The 20,317-nt window shown below is 43.8% G+C and overlaps 2 protein-coding genes across 2 annotated transcripts in view; one reads left to right on the top strand and one right to left on the bottom strand.

Annotated features, from left to right (window-relative positions):
• itga11b (integrin, alpha 11b) overlaps nt 1–12,965 on the top strand; it is a 108,201-nt gene extending 95,236 nt beyond the window's left edge. The window contains exons 24-32 of the mRNA XM_055932982.1: nt 1,974–2,050; nt 3,107–3,190; nt 3,302–3,392; nt 3,545–3,658; nt 7,646–7,729; nt 8,077–8,187; nt 10,458–10,553; nt 11,465–11,578; nt 12,018–12,965. Of these exons, the coding sequence (XP_055788957.1) occupies nt 1,974–2,050; nt 3,107–3,190; nt 3,302–3,392; nt 3,545–3,658; nt 7,646–7,729; nt 8,077–8,187; nt 10,458–10,553; nt 11,465–11,578; nt 12,018–12,098 (852 nt within the window). The 3' untranslated portion in view covers nt 12,099–12,965. The remainder of the gene's footprint in view (nt 1–1,973; nt 2,051–3,106; nt 3,191–3,301; nt 3,393–3,544; nt 3,659–7,645; nt 7,730–8,076; nt 8,188–10,457; nt 10,554–11,464; nt 11,579–12,017) is intronic.
• A 725-nt stretch (nt 12,966–13,690) lies between these two features.
• fem1b (fem-1 homolog b) lies at nt 13,691–19,959 on the bottom strand. The gene is made up of 2 exons (XM_055934828.1): nt 19,182–19,959; nt 13,691–19,005 (listed from the first exon to the last, which is right to left on the bottom strand). The coding sequence occupies exons 1-2, from the start codon at nt 19,427–19,429 to the stop codon at nt 17,370–17,372; spliced, it is 1,884 nt and encodes a 627-aa protein (XP_055790803.1). The 5' UTR covers nt 19,430–19,959; the 3' UTR covers nt 13,691–17,369.
• Between the last annotated feature and the right edge of the window lie 358 nt (nt 19,960–20,317).

Genomic DNA, 20,317 nt, shown 5'->3' with positions numbered 1-20,317 from the left:
CTCCTGGCCCTTAAAGGGATAGTTCACCATAATTACAAAATTACACATTAGTTTGCTTACTCTGTAAGCAGTCTATGTACAAGGTGTAACAGCAATCCATGCTTTGGTTTAGTTTCCCTGGCAGTGACTGGCACTGTTTCCAAATGCTAACGTTTTGAGCATTTGTGGCACGAAGCCCATTCAAGTCATGGGACCGATATTAGCATTTTTCGCACATCATGTTCAAATCAGTTATAAGTGCTTTTGTTGAACTTCACAATCCGTTTTAGATACTTTTGAAAGATTTGAGCATTATGTGTGAAAAAGGCTAATATCGGTCCCTTGACTTGAATGGGATTTGTTGCCTGGCAACCCAGACTCCATGCTCTGGCCAAACGCTATGTCACGCCCACAGACATCAGTTTCTTCTCCGCAATGAGTCTGGATCTGAGTACCTCCCCGACCCTTCATCGAATGTGAACACATTCATCTGTCTGATTGGTCCAGAAACCGATGGGTTGGGCCAGATCCAGAACATACGTGGGTAAATCGGCTGTTTAAAAATCTGTAATTGGCTTTGATGCTCTGATTGGTTAAAGACGATCCAAACGCTGATTAGTTTGTTTTGTACAAGGCCACTCGTGCCCCTCGTCACCACAAACGATTTCAATGATGGCAGTCTCAGACTAAAGTATGCAGCGAACAACAGCAGCGGAAGAATTTAGTGTGAGTCGTCAGAATATGGGATTTGTGCCACAAATGCTAAAACGTTAGCATTTGGAATCAGTGCCAGGGAAACTAAATCAAAGCATGGATTGCTGTCATATCTTGTCCAAAAACTGCTTGCAGTGTATGGAAACCAATATGCAATTTTGTAATTTGCGTGAACTGTCCCTTTAACATTACCAAAGACATAAATTCCGTATGTACAGCTTACCAGGTGAGGGTAATAAACCGAAACCTAAACCTGCAAAAAGAAGCTGTACGAAAGCTTGCATTCTCCACTCAACACGTGGTCATATAGTTTTGTAGTCAGAGAAATGCAGTCACCCGGTGCCTTAAAGACCACCGAGCGCCATTTTGGAGATTTCTCTGTCTGTCCCTGGTTGTATTGTCCTGATATACCATGGTCAGTCAGTGAGTTACAGGTCCATTATGTGTTCTGGCTGTGAGCAGAAACCACACTCCCTATGTACTGCAGGGTTTTCCTTCCCTTAATAGAAACCCTTAATGCTCCGCTCATCTCCTTGGCTCAAGACCTCAGAATGTCCTACTGCACCAGGGCTAAACGGAATATGTTGTCAGTCGTAACTGAGGTGGTCAGATGAATCAGGACGGGGAAAAAAATAGCGTGCAGAAGTTATGAGCAATGAAGGAAGAAATGTTTTTGTAGAAGGACAATGAATTGACAGATGTTGTCTATCACAGGGCAGATGCTTCAGGTGATAACAGACTTAGTGTTTATGGTGTAATATTGATCGTTATAGCTCTTTTGCAAAAGAATATTTTTGATAGTAACATACCCAAAACCTTATTATACTAATAGGTGGGCAGGTCCTGCAGTGTCTTAAAGAAATCTCGTTTTTGTTCATTTTCAGTTAATTTATTTAGATTAGATTACATTGGACTAGGAATTTTTTTTTTTCTAAACTCTAAATAAGATTATATATTAAACCCCACAGTAAAGCAGTAGAGACTGTGGTGGCCCCAGTATAGGCCCTGACCTTGAGGCACCACTTCAGAGACGGATGTCTGAAATACAATGGTGCAGATTTCTACTGGCTCTCCTTTGGAAAACCTCTGTACCATATCAGGTATAATTTGACTGGAAGTAAAAACGAAATGTAAAACACAGCTTGTTGCCAGATACCTTAACATTTCTTAGCCTATATGAGCCTCTGTAAGTCTCTCAGTTCCTAAGTTTCCAACATAAAATCTTTTGCATTTGGATGGTATGTGACTCACAGTATATGTCTTTTCTGCCCATGTCCCAGGTGTCTTTCCGGCTGGAGTTTGAGTTGAGTCACTCTGTCTTCCTGGACCATGTGAGGGTTGTCCTGCAGGCTGCCAGGTGATAGACATACAGTGCATATATGAATATATTCATAGACATACAGGTAACTGCCAAAATAAAGGAAACACCAACATGAAGAGTCTTAGTAGGGCGTTGGGCCACCACAAGCTGCCAGAACAGCATCAATGCACCTTGGCATAGATTCTACAAGTGTCTACAAGTGGAAAACGCTGTCTCAGACGCCACTCCAGAATCTCCCATAAGTGTTCAATTGGGTTGAGATCTGGTGACACACACACACTTTAAACTCCCCTATGCTCCTTTGCTTTGAGACCCCTCTTTCAAAGTCTTCTTCAAGCCATGGTAGCCAAAATAATGGCAACTGCATTTTTATATGACACTAAGCATGATGGGATGTTAATTGCTTAATTAACTCAGGAACCACACCTGTGTGGAAGCACCTGCTTTCAATATACTTTGTATCTCTCATTTACGCAAGTGTTTCCTTCATGTTGGCAGTCACCTGTAAATGTTCATATTAACCATTGGTGAGGGCCTTGTATGCTCAGATACCACACTTTTCAACTTGTCCTGCCAATCACCACATTCCATTTCAGCCCCTACCCACTAGGCAGAGACATCATTTCAACATCTAGTTTTGATGTACATTTGGTTGAGTTGTGAAATCAACAAAAATTGTCACCATGTTATTTGATTTAGCTTAAAAGTTGGATGAATAAATTATGAAATTCCCTTAAATTGATTGGATTTGAAAAAATCATCAACGTTCCATGTTGATTCAATGTCATCACGTAGACATTTTTTGAATGTCGTGGAAACAACGTTGATTCAGCCATTTTTTGCCCATTGGGTAGCTATTACCACCAGGTAACCATCCGTTACGGACTAATGGAACCGGATCTGCTATGTTTCCACAATCACCTCCTCCTAAACAATTCATGTATGTACAGTACCCAACAGGGTTGAGGTCAATTCCATTTCAATCCAGTCAATTCAGGAAGTAAACTGAAATAAATTAACTTGAGCCTAACCCTGGTGTCAAACACAAACAGGGTGCAGGTCAATTATTTCATGTTGATTTGTGCTCTACAGCGATGGGGAGGAGATAAGCCCAGAGGACAACATCAACAACATATTTCATCCTCTGAAGTACGAGGCAGACCTCCTGTTCACAAGGTGGGTTTCTATGAGCTGCTGAATTCAGATGATTCCACACATAAGGAGTAATTTAAAGTGTGTGGAGGGGGGGTTATTTTGTATCACCCATCCCTTTTCTCTCCACCTCAGGGACTCCAAGCCACCTCGTTTTGAGATCAACTCAGACCACTACCGGAACAAACCCGGCAGCAGTGGTCCAATGTTTAACCTTACTTATCACGTGAGTTTCTCTCAATCCTACCTTAACAAGACCCGACCTGTAACCTTTTGTCCAAGTTATACATATGGCCGATCCACATTATAGTATAAATACTAAATACTGACTATAATTCTCTTCAGTATCTTTATATTTATTCTCTTCTCCATGTACAGATCCAGAATCTGGGCTTCTTCCCAGTGACAGACTTGCAGTTCGCTGTTGACATGTTTGCTGTTACAAAGAGTGGTAACCATCTCTTCCAGATTGCCAATATCGACATTGACCAGGTGAGAGGATCAGTTATTATTCAACGTTATAATGTTGCATTGTCAATATACATTAATCTACTGTATACAGTTGCAGCCAAATATATTGGCACCCTTGCACCTTTCAGGATGTAGGCTTATTTAAGTGGGTTCATGAGAAGTTTATTCAGGGCTTCTTGTGTTTCCTAAAATAGTGGGGTCTTCCTATGTTTACCAATGACCAAATTAAGCATTCAAGAAAATGACCACAAACACACATAAAAAAAAGCACCCTGGAATGGTTCTAGAAAAAACGCTGGACTGTTTGACTACTCAAATTTAAATCAATAAATAAAATTTAAAAAAAACGTTTTAAATCAGCAGTGGTCACATAGTGCTTTACCCAGCCTAAAACCCGAAGGAATGCAGAGGCAGAATCACAGTGGCTAGGAAAAACTCTAGTCACACTATTTGGATAATCCAAAATAGATTATCTACAGATGGTCATACTATCAACAAACTAAACGACATGACCAAAGGTATGTGGACACCTGCTCGTCGAACATCACATTCCAAAATCATGGGCATTAATATGGAGTTGGTCCCTCCTTTAGTGCTATAACAGCATCCACTACAACTGTTGTTGTCCTTGATGATCTATCCTTCCGGTGACATCGGGGGCAGTAGGTGTCCTGGAGGCCAGGTAGTTTGCCCCTGCTGATGCATTGGGCAGACCGCACCACCCTCTGGAGAGCCCTATGGTTGCGGGCGTGCAGTTGCCATACCAGGCAGTGATACAGCCCGACAGGGTGCTCTGTGCATCTGTTTAAAGTTTGTGAGGGTTTGTGCAAAGCCAAATTTCTTCAGCCTCCTGAGGTTGAATAGGCATGATTGCGCATCCATCACCACACTATCTGTGTGGGTGGATAATTTCAGTTTGTCAGCGATGTTTACGCCGAGGAACTTTAAGCTTTCTACCTTCTCCACTGCGGTCCCATCGATGTGTATAGGGGGGTGCTCCCTCTGTTGTTTCCTGAAGTCCACGATCATCTCCTTTGTTTTGTTGATGTTGAGTGAGAGGTTATTTTCTGGCACCACACTCCCAGAGCACTCACCTACTCCCTGTAGGCTGTCTCGTCAATGTTGGTAATCAAGCCCACTACTGTTATGTCGTCTGCAAACTTGATGATTGAGTTGGAGGCATGCTTTGCCACGCAGTCATGGGTTAACAGGGAGTACAGGAGGGGGCTGAGCACGCACCCTTGTGGGGCCCCAGTGTTGAGAATCAGCGGAGTGGAGGTGTTGTTTTCTACCTTCACCACCTTGGGGTGGCCCGTCAAGAAGTCCAGGACCCAGTTGCAGGGCCTCAAGCTTCATGATGAGCTGTTGAATGCTGAGCTATAGTCAATGAACAGCATTCTTACATAGGTATTCCTAATGTCCAGATGTGATAGGGAAGTGTGCAGTGTGATGGCGATTGCATCGTCTGTGGATCTGTTGGGGCGGTAAGCAAATTGAAGTGGGTCTAGGGTGACAGGTAAGGTAGAGGTGATATGATCCTTGACTATTCTCTTAAAGCACTTCATGATGACAGAAGTGAGTGCTACGGGGCGATAGTCATTTAGTTCAGTTACCTTTGGATTCTTGGGTACAGGAACAATGGTGGCCATCTTGAAGCATGTGTGGGCAGCAGACTGGGATAGGGAGAGATTGAATATGTCCGTAAACACACCAGCCAGCTGGTCTGTGCATACTCTGAGGACGCGGCTAGGGATTCCGTTTGGGCAGGCAGCTTTGCGAGGGTTAACACGCTTAAATGTCTTATTCACATCGGCCATGGAGAAAGAGAGCCCACAGTCAATGGTAGTGGGCCGCGTCAGTGGCACTGTTATCCTCAAAGCGGGCAAAGAAGTTGTTTAGCTTGTCCAGAAGCAAGACGTGGGTGACTGCGACGTGGCTGGTTTTCCTTTTGTAGTCCGTGATTGTCTGTAGACCGTGCCACATCCGTCTCGTGTCTGAGCCATTGAATTGTGACTCCACTTTGAATTGTGACTCCATTTTGTCTCTATACTGACGTTTTGCCTGTTTGTTCGCCTTGCAGAGGAAAAAACTACACTTTTTGCATTCTGCCATATTCCCAGTCACCTTGCCAAGGTTAAATGTGGTGGTTCGCGCTTTCAGTTTGCATGAATGCTGCCATCTATCAACGGTTTCTGGTTAGGGTAGGTTTTAATAGTCACAGTAGGTACAACATCTCCTATACACTTCCTGATAAACTCACTCACCGTATCAGTATATACGTCAATGTTATTCTCTGAAGCTACCCAGAACAAATCCCAGTCCACGTGATCAAAACAATCTTGAAGCGGGGATTCCAATTGGTCAGACCAGTGTTGAATAGTCCCTAGCATGGGTACTTCCTTTTGGGGTGGCAGGTAGCCTATTGGTCAGTGCGTTGGGCTAGTAACCGAAAGGTTGCTGGATCGAATTCCCATACACTGCAATCTGTCGTTCTGCCCCTGAACAAGACAGTTAACTCACTGTTCCCTGATAGGCCGTCATTGTAAATAGGAAATTGAAGTGACTTGCCTAGTTAAATTAAAAATATGTATATTTAGTTTGTACCTGTACGAAGAGAGGAGCAAAATGGAGTCGTGGTCAGATTTTTTAGAAAAGAGGGCGGACTCCAAAATGGAGTCGTGGTCAGATTTTTTAGAACGGAGGGCGGCGGAGGGCCTTGTACGCATCCCGGAAGTTGGAGTAGCAGTGGTCGAGTGTTTTAGCAGCGCAATGTTTGGCAATTCCAATTCATCCCAAAGTTCTTCCACACCGATCTCGACAAACCATTTCTGTATGGACCTCGCTTTGTGCACAGGGCCATTGTCATGCTGAACAGGAAAGGGCCTTCCCCAAACTGTTGCCACAAAGTCGGAAGCACAGAATTATCTAGAATGTCATTGTATGCTGTAGTGTTAAGATTACCCTCCACTGGGGCTGTATTTCACCATAAAAAACAGCCCCAGACCATTATTCCTCCTCCACCAAACTTTACAGTTGTCACTATGCATTGGAGCAGGTAGCGTCCTCCTGGCATCCACCAAACCCAGATCCGTCCGTCAGACTGGCAGATGGTGAAGCTTGAGTCACCACTCCAGAGAACACGTTTCCACTGCTCCAGAGTTCAATGGCGGCGAGCTTTACACCACTCCAGCTGACGCTTGGCATTGCGCATAGTGATATTAGGCTGGTGTGCGGCTTCCAAAGGCAGTTTAGAACTCGGGAGTGAGTGTTGCAACAGAGGACAGACAACTTTTACGCGCTTTAGCACTCGGCTATCCCGTTCTGTGAGCTTGTGTGGCCTACCACTTCGCAGCTGAGCCGTTGTTGCTCCTAGATGTTTCCACTTCACAATAACAGCACTTACAATTGACCGGAGCAGCTGTAGCAGGGTAGAAATTTTATGAACTGACTTGTTGAAAAGGTGGCATTTTATGACAGTGCCACATTGAAAGTCACTGCGCTTTTCAGTAAGGCCATTCTACTGCTAATGTTTGTCTATGGAGATTGCATGGATGTGGCCTCGACTTTCTACACCTGTCAGCAACGGGTGTGGCTGAAATAGCCGAATCCACTAATTTGAAGGGGTGTCCACATACTTTTGTATATATGTTGATAAGCAACCGCTTGCTAAGGTTAGGGTTAGGTTTAGAATTAGGGTAAGGGTTAAGGTTAGGGCTTGGTTTAAGTTTAGGGTTAGGATAAGAGTTAATGTTAGGGCTAAGGTTAGGGGATAGTTAGTTTAAATGTTGTTGACCGTTATTGAACATCCACAAACCATCTACTTGGGACTATCCAAATATAGTGTTGCCAAAACTCCATAGAAAGCAGGAACCTAGGAAGAACCCTAGAGGAATCAGGCTCTGAGGGGTGGCCAGTCCTCTTCTGACTATACCGGATGTATTACTCCCTGTGTCTGTGTGTAGCTACAGGATGACAGATTAAAACTCTCTCTCGCTCTCTCCTCACCAGACGATTAGCTCTAACTGTGTCCTCCCACATCACATGACTCCAAGCCATGTTTTCCCTGAAGATCTCTCACACGTCCCACAGCTGGTAAGTATTCGTTATCTGCCTATGTGTCTAGTGTGGTTGTGTATGTACTGAAGTACTACCCAGATGGCAAAACTGGTGCCGTCATTTCAACCAGAAACTGGTTGGAATAACATTACTATGATGTCATTTCAACCAGTAACTGGTTGGAATAACATTACTATGATGTCATTTCAACCAAAAACTGGTTGGAATAACATTACTATGATGTCATTTCAACCAGAAACTGGTTGGAATAACATTACTATGATGTCATTTCAACCAGTTTTGCAACTGATTATGGACTATGCAACATATGGGCTATTAGGACAGTATCATGTTGATGAGAATCCTTGTTATGTGTTGTGCAGAATCACTCCAACAGCATGACGTTGCCAATGCAGTGCAGACTCAACCTGCCTGCGTACAGGGAGGTCAGAGTGACAGTCAGGGGGCGGCTGCACCTCCAAGCTCTCTTTGCTGTGAGTTTGACATTACTTCTGCACTCAGCTGACATTCAGTACCCCTATTCCACTCATTCTCGATAACTCTTTCAAACTTTGACCATTTACAGGATGTTTGTTGGCTCAATAGCATCCAAGCTCCAAGTTTTAATGTCACGTGCACAAGTACAGTGAAAGGCCTTTTTTGCACATTCTAATGTACAATGGAATCATCAATATAGTAATAAAAATAACATGAGGCAGAACAAAAACCAGAAATAAAAATAACACAAGAAACACACAACTAAGAAGAAGAACACGAGAAGTAAGAATCTATTTACAGGGTCCATTCCATTAGCATATTTACATTGTGCAGAGATACTGGAGTGATAGAGGCTGTCACGTTCGTTGTAATAATGGTCGGACCAAGGAGCAGCGTGCGTGCGAGTTCCACGTGTTTAATAAATGAAATTCACCAAAAACAATACAGAACAAGACAAATAAAGAAACAACGAACCGTGACTAACAATATGCTACGTGCACTAACTCCAAACACAGTAACATGAACAATATCCCATAACCCACAGGTGGAAAAAATGCTACTTCAATATGATCCTCAATTAGAGACAACGATTACCAGCTGCCTCTAATTGGGAATCATACAAATCACCAACATAGAAAATAAACCTAGAACCCCACATAGAAAATATAAACTAGAACAACGCCTAGTCACGCCCTGACCTACTCTACCATAGAAAATAAATGCTCTATATGGTCAAGACGTGACAGAGGCAGATACAGTTGAAGTTGGATGTTTACATGCACTTAGGTTGGAGTCATTAAAACTCGTTTTTCTACGAGTCCTATATAGACATAACCTGAAAGGCCGCTCAGCAAGGAAGAAGCCACTGCTCCATAACCGCCATAAAAAAAGCCAGACTACGGTTTGCAACTGCACATGGGGACAAAGATTGTACTTTTTGGAGAAATGTCCTCTGGTCTGATGAAACAAAAATGACCATTGTTATGTTTGGAGGAAAAAGGGGGTGGCTTGCAAGTCGAAGAATACCATCCCAACCGTGAAGCACGGGGGTGGCAGCATCATGTTGTGGGGGTGCTTTGCTGCAGGAGGGACTGGTGCACTTCACAAAATAGATGGCATCATGAGGCAGGAAAGGTATGTGGATATATTGAAGCAATATCTCAAGACATCAGTCAGGAAGTTAAAGCTTGGTCGCAAATGGGTCTTCCAAATGTACACTGACCCCAAGCATGCTTCCAAAGTCGTGGCAAAATGGCTTAAGGACAACAAAGTCAAGGTATTGGAGTGGCCATCACAAAGCCCTGACTTCAATCCTATAGAAAGTTTGTTGGCAGAACTGAAAAAGCATGTGCGAGCAAGGAGGCCTACAAACCTGACTCAGGTTGGTGTCAGCTCTGTCAGGAGGAATGGGCCAAAATTCTCCCAATTTATTGTGGGAAGCTTGTGGAAGGCTATCCGAAACGTTTGACTGAAGTTAAACAATTTAAAGGCAATGCTACCAAATACTAGTTGAGTGTATGTAAACTTCTGACCAACTTGGAATGTGATGAAAGAAAATAAAACTGAAATAAATCATTCTCTCTACTATTATTCTGACATTTCTCATTCTACAAATAAAGTGGTGATCCTAACTGACCTAAGACAGGGAATTTTTACTTGGATTAAATGTCAGGAATTGTGAAAAATGTAGTTTAAATGTATTTGGCTAAGATGTATGTAAACTTCCGACTTCAACTGTATGTATAGGGGTAAGGTGACTAGGCACCAGGATGTATGATAAACAGAGTAGCAACAGTGTAAATTAAGATTGTGTGTGTGCTTGTGTATAGTCAGTAAAAAGGGGCATGCATGTTATGTGTGTGTAGGAGTGTCAGTGTGCGTGAGTGTGTAGAGTCCTGTGAGTGTGCATAGACAGTACATTTTTTTTTATAAATACAAGGGTCAACTCAGATAGTCCGTGTAGCCATTTTGTTAGCTATTTAGCAGTCTAATGGCTTGGGGATATAAGCTGTTCAGGACAAATTTAGGTGTCAGACTTGTTGTTCCAGTACCGCTTAACGTTCGGGTGTTTCGCCTTCTTCACAACTGTGCGTGTGTGTGTGGACCATTTTAAGTCCTGATCTGGTCCCGAGGAAAAAGTTTTGAATAGCCCCTTTAATGTAAAGAACTTCCAATTCCTTATTGTTCTTTAATATCCCTTGTTGATGACTAAGTTATTTGTTCATTGCAATTATAGTTATTTTCTTGTTAAACCCTTTCCTGATAGGTGAAGTTTAAAACTCTGGAGTTGGTGACAGCAGCCTCCATAGAACTGAGTCCGTCCAGTCCCGTGTTTCTGCATGAGGAGAGGCCAACACGACACGTAAGACCCCAGCAGCGTCCAACTCACACTTCATATGCTTCATAACACTTCGTAACACTTCATAACAGCCTGAAGGAATGGGCTGGTTTGAGTGTGCTTAATGAAGTGTACTTAGTCCCGCTGTTGGCTTGCCAGTGCAGTGAGGCCTAGGAGGACCAGGAGAATGTGGTGATAGTTGCTCAGATATATATGGTTGTGGTTCCACCTTCTGGCAGAAAGTAATACTGATTACTTTGCTGTTGTAGATGCCTTTCATTTGTTATGTTACAGTTTCACTACACTTCAAACCACAGGTTCAACTTGATAACTTGAACAGGTAGTTCACAGGCACAGTCATTTCCAAGGTTTATTTCAATCACTCGGTTTCTGGTCAATTTGTTATTTTTATTAGATGCTAAACACACCAAATAATAATACATTTATTAAACATCTACAGCGCTTTGAATAACAGAAATAAGGCCCAGATTCGATCCGATTGCGCTTTGTCGGCTATGCACCATTTAAAGGTAATGGCCGACAGCACAATGTGACTGGTTGAATCGTGGCCTTAACCTAAAAGTGCTTAAAAAACAAGAAACGAACAAGCAATATATCATGAGTACTGAGTATTCTAGCTAGGCCAATTCTTTGAGTGCATCCTCCAAATGATGGCGCGACGGTCATGAGATGTTCAAAACGTTTAGGAATTGACCCGAGGGAGCTGGTCAGGGAGATTGGTGATGGAGTGTGCTGGTATGACCTAAACACATTATATGTACATGTAAATCCACATTTTAGACCACCAGTCATTGAGAATGGAAAAACATTTTAGACAGTATTAAATGTAAGTTTGTTGACCGTTTACTCACCGCAAAGTCCAGCAAAACCAGATCCCCCATACATGCCTGAGTCCAGTGTAATTTCCCCTCTAGATAATCCTGGAGATGAGAAAGGAGGAAGATTACAAAATTCCCATCTGGATTATAGTAGGGAGCACGCTGGGCGGTCTGCTGCTGCTAGCCTTGCTCATCCTGGCTCTATGGAAGGTAGGAATGAATCAATGTCATCCTGCATAAATCTTCATTATAATAAAGCAATAAGTCACGAGGGGGTGTGGTATATGACCAATAAACCGGCTAAGGGCTGTTCTTATGCACAACATAACACAGAGTGCCTGGATACAGCCCTTAACAGTGGTATAGTGGCCATATACCACAAACCCCTGGGGTGCCTTATTGCTATTATAAACTGGTAACCAACGTAGAACAGTAAAAATATTTGTGGGGTCATACCCGTGGTATACGATCTGACATACCATGGCTTTCAGCCAATCAGCATCCAGGTGCCAAACTACATGGTTTATAATCAATGACCTGGTGTATAATCAATGATAACTCAGCCTTTCTACCTGTATGTTGGTCCCTGTAGACACCTGGTGAAGGGTTTTGGTTTCACTCTTTCCCCTCTCTGTATCTGCCTTCCCAGCTGGGCTTCTTCAACAGGCAGAAACAGAGGGAGGAAGAGGAGGAGCAAGTAGCCAACGGGAAGATGCCGGAGGAGCGGTAACCACGGCAACAGTGCAGACCCGCATCAGCCCCATCACTCAGGGACCCCCAGCACACCCCAGACAAGACTGTGGGCGTGATCTCGGTGTCCGTATTCCCCTTGGCTGAACAGCACCCGTCTTGCACTGCCGAGCCTTCTTACTCGCTGTCTTAGAACCCGACAGAAGCTCCCAGCCCACCTGTGTCTCTCTTATGACTGAGAAACTTCAGCAGACTGACACCATCTGGACAAGACTGACAGAGGTCCTGGTTATCAGTCAGCCTTTATGACCTATCATCATCATCATCACCACAAAGCCAAATGACAATCTTTCACCAGACCAATGACCACAGAATATTTTTCTAAGAAAGTGTCTGAATATAATAGAGTGAATGGAATAAGCCCATCATTAATACACAGCACAAGGCCAAAGAAAACCAGGCAGCCTGTTCAGAACACAAGATTACCTATAATGTCTGATGATTTTTTGGCTTTTGTTATGGCGTTTCTCAAATATGCAACAGCAACGACCTACTCATTTATTTTGGAAGAGAACATGACGCAACTTAAATATTATATTGTATATTGTATTTGCAAATGCCATATTCTATAGCTGATGCACTTTTGTCGTATAACGATAAACTTGAATTGTGTACATATCCAACTGTGCCTTCATGACTGTTAAATTGGCATTACTATATAACTACATAATATTAACTTAAGGCTATTGTGCAACAACGTTGTCAGATGTATGTACACCAATAGGAGGCTGCTTTGCACCGTGGCGTACAACCTGTGGATTTCTATATGAACACAGATGACCTGGGGTGCTAGACAGGATCTCAAGGAAGATGCAATGATGGCCATGTTGAAATCATTAAAGCATGCCAAGTGGTTTATAAAGAGTTCATGAGTTTTCTATGTGTAATTAAATGTCATTATATTTCTGTCATCTACCCTCCCTGGTCAATACCAGAGCAACTAAAAAGACACAGAAAAGGGCACCTTGACATCCATTAGAAAATATTTTTACCAGTGATATCACAAAATCCTTTTCACGTGAAATTTTAAAACCCTAACGATAGAGCATATCTGTAACCACAGAGTGAATTGGTCAACTTCCACATGCAATGAAACGTGTGTGGTATATCGGTGGAATCATCTGTTTTAAGAGAAGATTTAAGCCCACAGTTGCTCTGACTCAATCCAGAGGCCATCTGGTATGCGGGTCATTGCATGTGACATTGGACAAATTTTGGCACTATCCTCTTGGATTTCAGACAAAATTGCCACATTAAATTTCCCCTATGGAGACTGGAGGACCAATGTCAATACATTTGGTTGTGTACTCACTTCTAAACAGTTTTGGTGTCATATTAAAAGGGAGATACTACACCTTTGATAATTATACCTGAATAAATATTCATTGCAAGTAGGAAAGTATAAGAAATATTAATATCAAGGCAAAAAACGTATCACTTTACACATTGTGATGTAGAAATCGTTCATAGTCCCACAACTTCTGACAGAAATAGTTTCACTTCAACTTTGATAGCTTTCTTTGATTAAATAAATTGCATTAGCTTGAAAGGGGAATGATAAAACCAATGAGGTAATGGGAAACACTGAGCTTTAATATGACACCAGCTTTGTACATATGCAATATCTTTCATGTCTTCCAACGCATTAGTCTTTCCAAAAAACGTCAACTGCTGAGAAAAAAAAAAAACCCACTGGGTTAAACTGTATTTGGGTTAATTTGCATCCATTAGTCCAATACTCACCCCAAATACAAAATATTAAAATAGAAATACCTGATATACAGTACCAGTCAAAAGTTTGGACACACCCCTACTCATTCATGGGTTTTCTTTATTTTTACTATTTTCTACACTGTAGAATAATAGTGAAGACAACAAAACTATGAAATAACATATTGAATCATGCTATAGAAATCAAAATATATTTTATAAAGTAGCCATCCTTTGTCTTGATGACAGCTTTGCACACTTGGCATTCTCTCAACCATGCTTCATGAGGTAGACACCTGGAATGCATTTCAATTAACAGGTGTGCCTTGTTCAAAGTTAATTTATTTCCTTCTTAATGCATTTGAGCCAATCAGTTGTGTTGTGACAAGGTGGGGTTGGGGGGGTGGGGGTGGGGGGGGGTGTATACAGAAGATAGCCCTATCTGGTAAAAGACCAAGTACATATTATGGCAAGAACAGCTCGAATAAGCAGAGAAATGACAGCCCATCATTACTTTAAGACATGAAGGTGAGTCAATCTGGAAAATGTCAAGAACTCTGAAATTTTCAAGTGTAGTCACAAAAACCATCAAGCGTTATGATTAAACTGGCTCTCATGAGGACCACTACAGGAAAGGAAAACCCAGAGTTACCTCTGCAGCAGGGTATAAGTTCACATTCACATCTCAACATCAACTGTTCAGAGGAGACTACGTGAAATCAGGCCTTCATGGTCAAATTGCTGCAAAGAAACCACTAATAAAGGACACCAATAAGAAGAGACTTGCTTGGGGCAAGAACGATGAGCAATGGACATTAGACAGGTGGAAATCTGTCATTTGGTCTAACTAGTCCAAATTTGAGATTTTTGGTTCCAACCGCCGTGTCTTTGTGAGATGCAGAGTAGGCGAACAGATGATCTCCGCATGTGTGGTTCCCACCGTAAAGCATGGAGGAGGTGTGATGGTGTGGGGGTGCTTTGCTAATGACACGGTCAGTGATATATTTAGAATTCACGGCACACTTAACCAGCATGGCTACCACAGCATTCTGCAGCGATACACCATCCCATTTGATTTGCGCTTAGTGGAACAATCAGTTATTTTTTAACAGGACAATGACCCAACACACCTCCTTGGCTGTGTACGGAAAATTTCTCCAAGGAGAGTGATAGAGTGCTGCATCAGATGACCTGGCCTCCACAATCACCCGAACTCAACCAAACTGAGATGGTTTGGGATGAGTTGGACCGCAACTCAGTGAAGGGAGAAAGCAGCCAACAAGTGCTCAGCATATGTGGGAACTCCTTCAAGACTGTTGGAAAAGCATTCCAGGTGAAGCTGGTTGAGAGAATGCCAAGAATGTGCAAAGCTGTTATCAAGTCAAAGGGTGGCTACTTTGAAGAATCTCAAATATATTTGGATTTGTTTAGGGCTCCAGAGTGGCGCAGCAGTGTATCTCAGTGCGAGAGGCATCACTACAGACCCTGGTTCAATTCCAGGCTGTATCACAACCGGCCGTGATTGGGAGTCCCATAGGGCGGCACACAATTGGCCCAGTGTCGTCCAGGTTAGGGTTTGCCCGGGGTAGGCCGTCATTGTAAATAAGAATTTGTTCTTAACTGACTTGCCTAGTTAAAGGTAAAATAAAATAGCAATACACTTTCTTGGGTTACTACATAATTCCATGTGTTATTTCATAGTTTGTTTTCACTATTATTCTACGATGTAGAAAAATGTAAAAATAAAGAAAAACCCTTGAATGAGTAGGTGTGTCCAAACTTTTGACTGATAATGTACATACATTTTCCAATCCAGAATTTCTTTTAAACAGTGTCATACAGTAAAAGCCAAATCAGATCAAATCAATAGCGAGAGCATTTAAAGTCTTAACACACACACCCTTTTAAAGTAAAAAGCACAATTAACGGCACGCTATGGTCACAGTATCGCTTAGATGACAATCAAAGACAAATCGGCAGAAATAACCTTTCATTCTCAGCTTTAATCTCTGACCATCCGATTAGGAAACAGAACAGGGACGGACTGTACAATCGTTGGTTATTATATGGACAAACGACATGTTGCAAGCATGAGGGGAAAAGACTATAGGCCTACATTCAACCCCGCCAGGAACATTCCACAGTCCTTCCCTCGATCTCAGCATGCGCACCCACACACAAATCCAAGAGACGTAGAATGGAAGACATGCTCAAACATCAACACCAGCAGCATCCATTTAAAGGCCAGTGTGTGGTAATAAAGCCATGGAGTCTCCACAGACAGCCGCCAAGCTCGTTCCCTCACACTGTAGCAAAGCTCATCAGGATGGCCAACAACGCACATGCGTTGGTGACTTGGTTAAAAGGGGACATCTAGGCCTACTTACTCCGATAGAGAAAATCTAAATAGAATCACAGGCACATCTTTACCAGTCAGTGTTTGTGTAAAAGAAAGCTCATTTTACATCTACTTCCACAGATGTTTTTTCCATAAAAATATATCTTCAAACATACCCTCTTAAATAAAACTTTTTTTTTTTTAATATCAGTTATGAAAGAAAAATAAAATACTCCTATTATAAGTATAAAGTGCTGTCCAGCAGTTCTCTCTCTCTCTCTCTCTACTGTGTGGGTTGGCTCGCTGTTCTACAGAGAAATATGAAACGATCTGTTATTATAATGCAAACCTCAATCACCAGTCATGAGTTTGGAACCAAAAATAGGCAGACAATCCAACTAGAAATGAGAATCAGAAGGCAAAACAACGTCAAACTATAGACATCAGTGGAACTGTGACAACTTTAAAGAGCAATGGGTGACTGAAATAAAAGAAAGTCCCACAAGACTTCGCGTCACTGTCTAACACACAAGTTTGACTGAATGCTTGGCAAATCCATGCTTTTCCTGCTTATTCTCTATTGCCAAGACTAACTACTACCGTCTCACCTCCCAGCCTTTCTCTGACTGACACGCATTCGCTCCCTCAAACACACACTAACAAACCACTGACCTCCATAATCAATGCAACATAGCACACAACATCCCTGCAACAGGCAACACGATAAGGCAAAAAGTATCAAGAGTGTAATGTTACTTTTCATGGTTGCGAACCCAGCTGGAAGTCTGGGACAATTGGATCCATGCAGTACAAGCTGTCAAATGGTCCTGCTGTTGTCACCATTGTGTGGATGCTTGGCTGTGCCAAGTATTCTCTTTGGAACACTCTGGGAAAGTGAAAGCACAAAAGCAGGCTGTCAATTTCCTCATTCTGCTAGTGACACCCAGTAGTCAGAATGACAGCCACAGACAGTAACACACTTCAGTAAGAGATCTGGAGAATGAGAACATGGGCGCCGCTGCTGGTACTCGCAATTCATACTTATAATAGAAAAAAAAGGAACCATTGTTTAAAAACCACAATGTGTCAAACTGTTCATAATCATCCCCAGACAGCACCGTTCTGATTTGTTAGAAGATTATAACAAAACAAAAAAAGAACAAGAGATTCTAATTGTTTAAAAGGTCTCCATGGCCAGGTGGATCAGTGGAACTCCACAAACTCCTCCAGAGTCTTAGGGATCTGGTTGCGGTATGTGATTTGGTGCTGGCGCACGGCCCGCGACGCCAGGCACTTGAGGCTCATCTTCATCTGGGTCTTGAGCAGGATCTCCGACACTCCCGTGGTGCTCTTGTCCAGTGGCGTCTTCTTTTGCTTGTTGGTCATGTCAGTGTGGGCGCCCGCTTCCACCAGGCTGATGATGATGGCGTGCAGCGTCAGGAAGTCGCTGATGGGCCGGTTGTACTGCACAATGATGTGCAACGGACTGTTGCCCTCGTGGTCCACCGCGTTCACTTGCGCGCCGCAGTCCAGCAGCAGCTTGGTTACCTGCGCGTTGGGAAAGGTGCACACATCGTTGGTGTGGAAGTCATCCACTGGAGTGCTGGAGCTGATGGCCAGGTGCAATAGGGACGAGCCCTCCCGCGAGCGCGGGTCCAGCTGGATCAGGTTGTAGATCTGCTTGTTGATGCGGGCACGCTCCTCCTCACCACACACTGTCTTGGTGCTGATGCACACCAGGTAAAGGAAGGTGAACACGTTAGACTCGTAGTTGTCCATGGCCGTGTGAAGCTCGGCCTCAGGCGCTGCTTCCACCCTGGCCATGCTCCTCTGGATCTCCAGCACGCTGCAGTGCAGCACCTGCTTCACTGGCTCCGCCCCCACCGGCTCCTTCAGGTGCACCATCTGGGAGAAAACCTGGGCAAAGCGCAGCAGGTCCTTGTGAGTGTTGCGGTTGCCCTTCTGGCGCAGGAGCAGCGCGTGCAGCCACAGCTTGATGCACTGATCGAACTCCATGTTGTCGGCATACACGGCACCCCGGTAGATGATGGGGTGTGACACGTCGATGTTGTCCGAGCCTAGGATGCGCTCGCGCACCATCAGGCCCTCCATGTGCAGCGCATTGCGATCCGCCCGGATGGCCTCCAGCTCCTGCGGAGTGCGGCACTCGCCCCTACCTCCATAGGCCTCGATGGGTGGCAGCAGCTCCTTGGCGATGAGCGCGCCGAGATCGCGGTGGCGCTCCAGCATGGCCAGGTAGAGGTAGTGGTAAGTCTTGAGGATGTCATAGTTCTCCCGGTCGTTGGCGAACGAGGCACCCAGCAGCTCCAGAGCCTCGATGCGGCTGTGTGGGTCACACTCGGCGTGCAACAGCAGCAGCTCCACCACGTCCGCCTTGCAGCTCTCCGCCGCCACTTTGAGCGGCGTCATGCCATGGCCGTTCACCACCATGGCTGCCTGGCAACGCACCAGCTCCTTCACAATGTCCAGGTGGCCTGCCTCAGCAGCAAAGTGCAGGGCGGTGGCCCCGCAGTGGGCCTTGGCATTGGGGTCAGCGCCATGCTCCAGCAGAAAGCCCACCACGTCCGTGTGGCCCTTGTAGGCGGCGATCATCAGACAGGTGTTGTCATACTTGTTGGCGATGCCGATGTTGGCCTGGTGTTCCACCAGGTATTTCACAATGTCCAGGCGCCCGTCAAAGCAGGCCGCTCTCAGGGGGGTGGAGTTGGTGACAGTGGTGTGGTTGACATTCGCCTGGTGGCACACCAACTGGCGGACCACCTCAAAGTGTCCTGCGCCAGCCGAACACCACAAGGCGGTGGCCCCATCAATGACATACCTGAAGAAGCAGGGAGAAGAGGTGGGTAAAATGAATTAACCAGCAAATAATTCCAGTAAATAATGCATTTGACATAAAAGTCAATTACGGTGGTTAATTTTCCCACCATTGCCAGCAGAAATAAAATGCAATCACACACAATTGAATGACCAATGATTACATTAATGAATACTAACCCGTCAAATCTGACTGTGCCTGTCTGTTCGGTATCCACCCTGTAGTGATCCAGCAGCAGCCTCACAACTTTGTCGTGTCCGTTTCGAGATGCAATGATGAGAGGAGTTGACCGTTGGCCAGCGAGGTGGGTCACGTAACTCAGTAAATATCGTGTCTCGGCCTCGGAGTGGTTGAGCAGCAGGGCGGCCAACGTCAGGACTCGGCCCTCAGCAGCCGCTTTGTATACGTACCCGACAAGCGAGTCCATCCAAGCCCAGCACGTCGCCGGCACCTTCGCCTTCTTCGCAAGTGTCGCCCACTAGATGTACTACTCCAACGCAGCCCGCCTCCCATTAAAATACCGAAACAAGGTTATTCAGTGCTCACATGAAAAACTCAATTGAGCTTGGTTGATACAGTAATTCGTTTGACTGAAACCCATTATTTCAAAGCACAAAACAAGCTGCATCCAAACTAATTCGTATTGTTTGTTTGGGCTAACTTCTGGATTCGATTATCAACTTTGTTGTCCCCAATTTCGGTGGCACCGAGCTTGCTAGCTAATGCATCATCTGAAGATAGCTAGCTAGCAAGCTCACATCCAAAACCGTGCAAGTATCAGAACTTCGTGCTGTTAAATCTCGCTTCTCTTGAATTACAGTACTCCTCTTTAAACACGTTAAAGCAGGCAAGGTCAAAGAAGAATGTAGTCGGCTATATTATCCAACAAATGTAAATGTTTTGATAACAGAGCAAGGCTATCAACGTCTCGCCAGCAACACTAAAAAAATAAGTACTTCCGGGTCACGGAATTTCGGAAACGTTCTAAATAAAAGTCCCCATAATGGAAGACACGTGAAAATAACCAGTATTTATCATGATGAATAACAAATAATTGTCTAAACTTTAACAGTGATTCATATTTGTACATATTTAAGTAACATTTCTATTTCATTCGGTTTTTAAAACATGTTACAATGTCAGATAAATTCCTAATGCAAATCACGCAATACATTGGCTTATAAGGAAAAATATAGTTTAAGGGCGATGTAAAGGTGGGGTGGGGAGTACTCAGTAGGGTCTGTAGAATATATAGCCTATATGGTGTCATTTCATGGGGCTCTGAATAATATGGAGTGTTGCTGGCCTTTTACTG

This window comes from Salvelinus fontinalis, chromosome 9 (assembly GCF_029448725.1).
Source record: "Salvelinus fontinalis isolate EN_2023a chromosome 9, ASM2944872v1, whole genome shotgun sequence".
Lineage (NCBI taxonomy): Eukaryota > Metazoa > Chordata > Actinopteri > Salmoniformes > Salmonidae > Salvelinus > Salvelinus fontinalis.
The sequence above is the reverse complement of the archived record's forward strand: the minus strand, read 5'-3'. Positions and strand labels throughout refer to the sequence as shown.